Raw genomic sequence first — 8,599 nt, forward strand, 5'->3', positions numbered from 1 at the left:
ATAAAAATAAAAAGTCCCCTTACCTTCTCGAAAAAGTGCAAAAAATACCAGAAATGCCTCAAAATGCAAGTTTATGTCACAAAATATGCTGCCAAGTGAATAATTGGTGCTAAAAACTCCAAAAAATATTTTATCTGAATATTTCAAAATATCACCAAAAACAGGTAAGGCTATAGCCTTACCTTCCTGAAAAAGTGCAAAAAATAATGCCTAAAAATGCTATTTTGTCGCAAAACATGCTGCCAAGTGAATAATTTGTGCTAGTAGAACAGGGTGGAAGAGACGGTGGTGACAGAACGGCTTGCTAGTTAGAATTAGAATTACAGTAGATAGAAAATTTTATGTTCTCTATCTACACAGGACAAATTTAAATAGGATGAATCCTAAGGCAAAAACGTGTTTGTCTCATACTCTCAACAGGGAGCCACTGTTGCACTTGGACATTATTTTAAAATTATGTTCAAGTGCAATAATTGGGCCTTAGGTCAGACTTTAGACAGGTTTATCTGAAATGCTTGTCTGTGTTTTTTTAATAAATGCATATGTTGATATGATGATTTTTTTTCTTTCACAGCTCTTCTCTGATAACCCCAGGTCAACAGAAGCCTAAATGTCAACGGAAATACCAGTTTTACCGGACATTCCACATTCCGCCAAAATGCTTGCTGTTATAGAACAATGGGACACAAACTCTGGCAGTCATGTAGACAACACTGCCAAGTTCCTATATATCACGCTTTTTAAAAGTGCAATGGACACAGCAGTCTTTTACTTCTTTTGCTGTCGGTTTCATGCTTCCTTTTTTAACATGTGTAGCCTGTTCATTCTCCTGAGCGACTCAGTGATGGTGGTGGTAATGTCAGCCCTGTGGCTGCTCGGCCCTCAACTGTCTCCTGTGACAATGTGTGGCTTCATGGCTTATATTTCCACTATGTGTGCAGCACTGCCAGTGCCCATTGTGTGTGTGGGTCTGTTGGACTACTTAGTAGACTCAAACAGCCTCAGCAAAAGAAGAGTGTCCTGCAAATCCCTTATATATACGGTGTTAGCATTGCTGTTGTGGACTTTTGCTGGTGTTTATTCCTTTTTTACCACCAACACTGAGCAGATGGTACTGATTTATGAGACAGGGGTGGAGGCCTCCACGTGTGAAGTACAAGAGTCCTTCCTGGTTACCTACTCCCTTTCAGGACTTTTTATCTTGGTTATTTTAATAATGGTGCCATTCAGGTCCAGCATAATCAAATGGAATGAAGAGGCTGACATGTTATCTGCACTACGAGAAGAAAATGACAACCAGCGGAGCAACTTTTTCATCAAAACCACTTCTACAGAGACGAAAAGCATCGAGGGCGCTTATCCGGAAGAGAAAACCGAGCCTAGACCTCCTATGTGGTTCAGTCTAATCCTGGGCTTCAGTACATTTTGGATGCCTTATCTTACTGTCACTACGTTTTGTCAAGTCTTTGGATTCATGATACCTGCCTACATCAGCATAAACCTTCTCTGGTGTGAGTGCATCAACAGTTTAGTGATGGGTGCAGTGTTTTGGGTAAAGAGCAAGACCTTTGGGCCGTACTGCAGTCAACCAGATAATGTTTGCTTATGGCAAGTTTACTGGCATTTGAGCAAAGGAACCTGGTGGAAGACGCTCCCTGCAGTTGTGCTTAATCCAACAAAGGGAAGGACACAATCTCTGCTCTATGTGTAACAGCTCTGGTTTAACTGTAAGGTTTTCTTAAGAGTAATATAATAATCTGAAGAGGTTTTCTTCCTTTTCTTTTAATGGTCTTTACCTTTAAAACGAAATCTTTAATTTAAGTATGTTAAACTTTAAGATTAGGTTTTTCATATGGGAAAGTCATAAATGTTCTGAAACCACAATGAATTTTGTATTTTTTTTTATATAAAATATGCCTTTTTACAATCATATTCTTAGATTATTTAAACTGGTGTGGTTGTCCAAACGTGTATCAAATCAATTAAAATGATTTTTCCTATCAAAATTGCTTTATAAACTTTGCTTACTTTATTATAAAAAAACAATCACGTTTTTTGCATTCACATTTACTATGCATTCCACATAAAGAGATGCAAGTTTAGGCAAAGCCACTTTATGTACATTTGTTTCTATTTGTATTTATAAAACAGAGTCATGATTAATTGATTTAACACAGAAAATGTGAATTACCAAATTTGGGGTTTAAACAATATTGCTCCTGCATTGTTTACATTTCTTATTTGTTTAGAACCCAAAGTGGGTCCCTTTATTAAGGAAAAAAAACAAGGTTCTTATGAGGTAAGAATTTAGATAGAAAATAATGTGGAAAGACATTATTAACAACTATTCAAAGCATTAGGGGAAGACAGAAAGACTTCTACTATACTTGTACATACTTGAAACATTTCGGCATACTTGAAATCAGCCAATTATACTTGACTAGTGGAAAAAAATTACAGGTTAAGTTTTGCTGTTTAACTAATCTTACCATACTCCCAACCCCCCAGCCATTCACTGCGTTTTACGCTTACCTTATTCTCTGGTTTATTTAGGTAGCATTACTGCCACCTACAGGATCTTTTCACAACTTACAACTTACAAGCTAACAACATCTTACAATAGAAACAAAAGCTAATATAAAACACAGTTGAACACCACTGAATAACAAAGAATAACTAGACGTTACTACAGTTAACACTACTGAATAACAAAGAATAACTAGACGTTCCTTTTACGGGCTTTTAGCAATGTATCCGTCCTGTTGGTATCTAATTGTGGCAGACACGCAATGCCATGTTGATATGAAGAGCATGGCTCAACAGCATCGAACCCGACAGCAACAGTGTTTACATTTTTAGTTTGGAGTTCAAATTCACCAACACAACATACAATTGTGAAACAGTAACAGTAACGTCTGACATTGCTTATCTTCAAAATATGATCAACTCACAAAGGAACTGTACAACATGCTGTACAAGTACTGCTCTTTACGTTTACTTTCATAGCACACATTTGGTGTGATGTAGCCCGATTCAGTCTCCTTTTCAGAGAGGGGTTAACCAATCGTAGCGGAAACACTGTTTTTGGTGGTGTGATTTAATGTTTTTTTTTATTAGTGAACATTATCGTTGTTTTGTATTTATATTTTTGTATTTATATTATCAATAGGGGGAAGCCTTTAAAAGCAGACGTCACTCTGCTTCATTTAGCCAACACGTTGTTTAATTAACGGGTGAAAACTCCGCTGCCTTGGACAAAGCTGCTGTTTAAAATGGCAAACACAAATATGCATACCAATACTTAAACACGTCGTTTTAAACAACTAAGAATTCCCTGGTGTTGTACAACATGAATGTGAGTGAACAGCGACCAAGTGAGACTTATGCAAGAAGATCGATACAACATCAGCTTGTAGCTAAAGTCATTTTAAACCATCTTCTCCACTCACCTGTCCTCCGATTGTAACGTCGAAGAACACCACAGGGTTGGTTGGATTTGATGAAGGCACAGACATCACCACTTTTTATTGTACCAGTCTAAAAAAAAAACACAATACTTAACAAACAGCACATGAACGATTTAAACGTTCACACAGCGCATGTATATTCGAGATATACGGAAGCTGGGTTGAGCCTAATCACGGCAAGCGACAGAGGACAAAATGATTAAAACGCAAAAAGGGGTTTTTTATAGGTCGCCACCTCGTGGTAGAAAAAATTCCAATAAATAAACAGGTAGAAAATAAAATGTACAATTTGTATAACCAATGTGCAAGTTCTCTACTACTGGCTAACAATAACTTTTTCGTCCATAATAATAATAGGAAATGCAAATTTAAATACAAAATTAAAGAAGACAAAACATTGCAAAATCAGATAGTAATACTCACCAATCAGTGTCTCCAGACAAAAATATACTTTTTATGACATGCTGTAACCTTTTACATGTACATATAAAATATGGTTTTGATTTTTTTTATTCAGGATTAAACTGAAAATTATTAAACTGCAAATATTTTTATTTGCAGTCCAATATAAATTTAACTGTGCCAGCAACATTCAGTCATCATTGTGGGATGCACTCTAGTAGTATACAATAAAGTATGAATGCAGTGCAAACCCAAATATACAATATTTGTATGATTATGATTTCAAGTGCTTGTAATTCTGTCATCTATTTTTTTATTTGTCTGTCATATATATATAATATCTATATTATAGTGTGCTATTAAAATAGTACATTTACATGCTATCGGTTGTACAATAAAATGGTAATAAATGTATTTTACTTTATAGAATAATTATGATAAAAAAAAGAACCCTCTATTTAACAGCTTAAGAGTTTTATTTTCACAAAAATGTATTGTTACAATTTCACACAAAGTATAATGTAGTTTCCTAAAAACAAAAAGGGCAATAAGAAAACCAAGACTTATCAACACTGGACTAAAGCTCCATAGTAAAAAATAACAATAAGGATTTTATTGTTATCAACAGGCTAGTGAATTGGCAGGGGTATTAATCTAGCAAAAGCAAATATCTATTTGTAAAGTTTCTATGTGAAATAATATGGTTTCTTGACATTGACCCCATATTCCGAGAGGGCAGGAGACAGGTCTTCCATTGTCAGAGTATACTTTTTGTCCTGATCAGCAATGAAGGAAAAAAAAACATCATAAATAATTCATATAAAGTCAGGGACTACAGTTGCTCACATTTTCTAACAAAGCAGATTTTTTAATATATTTATAAAATTTGATAATCTAGACATCATCTTACCTTTGTCTTACTTCTTGAACTTCCTGAAGCAGTTCCTTTCATTTTACAATACTGCAGAGCATCATTGGCAATGTCTGAGATGAACTTCTGGGAGGCAAGGGAGATCAGACGTATTCTATAGGGATAAAAGGAATAAAAAATAGTAACGCTGTGACAACACCTGTGTAACTTTTTTTCAGTCACCCAAGTCATCTTATCCTAAATATGAGAAATGAAGAAGCCTCTTGAATTAAAGGGGAAATGTCTTCAAAAATGATGTAACGGCTTTGGATATGACAGAAAGAGACACTGACAAAGCCTTTAATTTATCTATTAATTTGCCTTAAATGCTAATTAAGAAGCATTAATTTAAAGAGTGGACTTGTTGTTTCAATATGTTTCTGACAAAGTCTGGTTTAACAATTATAAAGCTTATGTCCACTGTTTGTTTTATGCCCTATGCACTTTGTTTATTTGCTATTAAGCTAAAAGTTTTATTTTCTGTTAGGTGTGCAAATTAAAAAAAAATAGAAAAGATTTATGATACTTACATTCTTGGATCAGATGCCTCAAAGCCAGCTCTGTTGAGGTAGTATCCTGTAACTGCATCAGGAATCTGAAACAAACAAATGTTTACTTAAATTCCTCCAAGAATTGAATACAGAGCTGGGAGTATTAAGAATAAAAATATTAGTAAAAGATTATGACTGCATCATACAGCATGGTTACCAAACACATTGGACTTACTGTTGGGGTATAGTCTTCAAGTTGCATGAGGAAATCTGCCAATGGTGTTGTGGAGACAGCAGGCTTCACGTCTCCATTGGCGATGCCACCAGGAACGTACACGCCATTGGAAACAGACGCGTCTGCCGCTGGTGTCACCGTGGCCGCTGATGTGGATGCTGTGATAACAATTATTGGATTATCAACACATCAACGAAATGCGATCATTGCATTACAACGTATATGTGTATCGATCGTATATCCGTAAATGCATGTCGGTTTTTTGAAGCAGACAGTAGACAAACGACTGCAATGACCACTTTTCAAAGAAACCAAGTTACACATGTACTGTAAATATCAAATCACTGTCACATTATGACATGAAGCGTATAGCTGCACAATAGCCAAAGTAGAATAAATTACCATTGCTCATAACTGGAGGAACGCCGCTGACGCTGGTTGATACAGTGTCATTCGTGATGCAATTGCTTGAGGTTGAAGATGTCGTCGATGGTCCTGTAGTTGTTATAGACTGATTCACGTTGTCTATGTTCATGTTTACAATGATGATGTTGCGGGCTAACTTAGCTAGCTGTGTAGCAAGCTGGCACGTAGAAGCGATCGAAAGTCGCCAAGAACGCGGCTTCGTATTAAACAAATGAGATAAAGACAATCCAAAAACCTTATTATGTATACTCAGTCTACTTTATTCATGCAAGATAATATCAAACCCTCAAGCAGATCGCAGGATGAGTTATTCAGCGCAAACGCATAAGCAGAAGCAAGTCGGGTCATGTGACCTATAGCCGTACGGAAGGCCCCTGAAGACCGAGCGGCCAACTTCCGGCGACGTAACATAAAGCATTATATTATATTATATTATATTATATTATATTATATTATATTATATTACACTTCATTTTCATTTCATTGCAAAGTAAGGGTAAAAAAAACAATTTTATAAATAGAAACATATGTACATAAAAATACTCTGCATAAACTTGCATATTGCATAATGCATAGTAAAATGTGATTCCAAAGACAAATCATAGTTACAGTAAGATAAGGCATCCAAAATGTACTGAAGCCCAGGATTGAACTGGTTGGACTGAACCACATAGGCACAGAGGTCTGGGCTCAGTTTTCTATTCCGGATAAGTGTACTCAATGCTTTTCGTCTCTGTAGAAGTCTCATAAATCAGTACCATCTGCTCAGTGTTGGTGGTAAAAAAGGAATGAAGGCCAGCAAACGTCCACACCATCGATGCTAACACCATATAAATAAGGGATTTGCTGGACACTCTTCTTTTGCTGAGGTTGTTTGAGTCTACTAAGTAGTCCAACAGAGCCACACACACAATAGGCACTGGCAGTGCTGCAGACATAGCGGAGTGAAGCTATTGTCAATGCATATGTATTGTATGTCAATGCATTATGCCTGGATTAAAGACACAAAATCAAAGGCAAACTGAAAACTGTTCTGCAGATCACAGAAATGTTAAAATCTGATCTACATGAAACCACATGCACACATTAAAGGCAGATGTAGGCAGTTTCTCTGATTCAGAAAAGGGAAACTCACATTTTTGTCTTTTTTTCTATTTTGTCAATGTATCAAAATTGTAGTGTGCTCTTGTCTTTGAAACCTAAATTTAAACAAATGTTAAACAAAAGTTTTATGTGTCTTTCTGAAGGTAAATGTATGCAGATCTTAGTTAATACTGCTACATTGCTTCAGTTTTCCAAAGCCTTAGGTCTTAGCCTTGGTAATTGTATACTTTAATAAATAGCAGTCAATAAAGATAGTGTTCTTGACTTGAGGAAGGGAATCATTTCCCTTCTCATATCTTGTATGTTAATAGGAGGCTAAATTTATACTAATATTTTAAGAAAACTTTTACTCAAGGAGTTTATTGAAAAGTATTTGTAACAGTTTTCTTTTTACAACAAACACCAAGCATCTGCAGATCAGGTTATAGCTACTGTAATCTTTCCGTTTACAAAACACTTTCACCAGTCTCAGAGGAAAAAGCTCAACAACTGAAATATTTCAAAATTCAAAACAAATCTCAAAATAATACATTAGGAAAATGCCACACTTGCTCAACTTGAATCAAGGGTTTGTAAACATACATATCGGTTTTTATAAAAGACTCAAGTAAAAGAATAAAGATTACAGAGCAGTTGTTGTTGGCTGATTTTAAATCACTGTGAAATTTTGATATTCTCACTAAGTCATTGTGAAAAAGTTATTACTTAAAAACTAAGCTTAGCTTAGCAGACACAACTCACGGGTTGTCATAACGTTAAGAAACCTGTGACCTTCTGAGCAGAAAATACTGCTGAAGCTGTTGAGAGCTGTTTTCCCCGTTCGTCAAAATTAATTCAATATAACAAAGAGTCTAAGATTTGTTTCAGAAAACAAAAACTTTGTACACACAAAAATCAGCATTCTCCCTTTTTTGAGTCAACAGAGATTTTTGTCTTTAAATGAGAGAAAAAAAGCTTTTTACCCTTTTATGATGACACTGCTGTTTACATCCAATAATCACATATTATTTGAAAATGTTTTTATAATGAGTGTGATTTATAACAGCTGTCAACTGCCAAATTCTAACATTTAAAGTCCAGAAGGAGTTTTCTCTATTTCAAACATAACGCTCTCATCTATTCAACTGTGCCTTTAAAAAGTCACTAACTGAAAGCTGTAAAATGGATTATTTTTTTTCCATCATATCACAGTGTTGACACGACCTCTGACCTTTGTTTTTCTAATCAATCCTGACATACATTAACGTCTATTGATCCGCCACTGCTCCTCTTTTTTTCCACAAATTAGTAACACAAAAGAATTAAAACCGGACAAAAAAAGCTTTTTTTCCAGGCTGGTGTGGTAGAATTCTAATTCATCGAGAAAAAAGGAAAATCCAGTTTGTTCTCCTCCACAAAGCTTTTTTTTTGTCCTCAAACACTGCTCATGTTACCGTTCCCTCCATGTTATTCAGATTTGAAGTCAGAACAATCAAACAAAGGTTCAGGTTTTGATGCGGAGGAGAATTTGGATTTAGAGTTCAGCTGAGAACAGACATTTCAGTCAGTGGAGAAGAGGTCTCCT

General features: G+C 35.6%; 5 protein-coding genes across 8 annotated transcripts in view; 1 reads left to right on the forward strand and 4 right to left on the reverse strand.

Annotated features, from left to right (window-relative positions):
* si:dkeyp-100a1.6 (probable G-protein coupled receptor 160) overlaps window positions 1-2,012 on the forward strand; it is a 5,232-nt gene extending 3,220 nt beyond the window's left edge. For both annotated transcript variants that reach the window (XM_025059668.1, XM_008318012.3), the window contains one exon: window positions 575-2,012. In XM_025059668.1, the coding sequence (XP_024915436.1) occupies window positions 611-1,711 (1,101 nt within the window). In that variant the 5' untranslated portion in view covers window positions 575-610 and the 3' untranslated portion in view covers window positions 1,712-2,012. The remainder of the gene's footprint in view (window positions 1-574) is intronic.
* ppih (peptidylprolyl isomerase H (cyclophilin H)) overlaps window positions 1-3,643 on the reverse strand; it is a 10,071-nt gene extending 6,428 nt beyond the window's left edge. Inside the window, exon 1 of the mRNA XM_017035770.2 lies at window positions 3,450-3,643. Within this exon, the coding sequence (XP_016891259.1) occupies window positions 3,450-3,515 (66 nt within the window). The 5' untranslated portion in view covers window positions 3,516-3,643. The remainder of the gene's footprint in view (window positions 1-3,449) is intronic.
* LOC103384526 (ER membrane protein complex subunit 3-like) overlaps window positions 1-8,599 on the reverse strand; it is a 629,629-nt gene that overhangs the window by 227,969 nt on the left and 393,061 nt on the right. The window lies entirely within an intron of this gene.
* Window positions 4,327-6,314, reverse strand: taf10 (TAF10 RNA polymerase II, TATA box binding protein (TBP)-associated factor). The gene is made up of 5 exons (XM_008318013.3): window positions 5,908-6,314; window positions 5,506-5,663; window positions 5,310-5,374; window positions 4,780-4,894; window positions 4,327-4,645 (listed from the first exon to the last, which is right to left on the reverse strand). Exons 1-5 carry the CDS (start codon window positions 6,038-6,040, stop codon window positions 4,556-4,558), a joined length of 561 nt encoding a protein of 186 aa, XP_008316235.1. The 5' UTR covers window positions 6,041-6,314; the 3' UTR covers window positions 4,327-4,555.
* rprd1b (regulation of nuclear pre-mRNA domain containing 1B) overlaps window positions 8,556-8,599 on the reverse strand; it is a 4,564-nt gene continuing 4,520 nt past the window's right edge. The window contains exon 8 of the mRNA XM_008318033.2: window positions 8,556-8,559. Within this exon, the coding sequence (XP_008316255.1) occupies window positions 8,556-8,559 (4 nt within the window). The remainder of the gene's footprint in view (window positions 8,560-8,599) is intronic.

Source organism: Cynoglossus semilaevis, chromosome 10, assembly GCF_000523025.1.
Source record: "Cynoglossus semilaevis isolate Cse_v1.0 chromosome 10, Cse_v1.0, whole genome shotgun sequence".
Lineage (NCBI taxonomy): Eukaryota > Metazoa > Chordata > Actinopteri > Pleuronectiformes > Cynoglossidae > Cynoglossus > Cynoglossus semilaevis.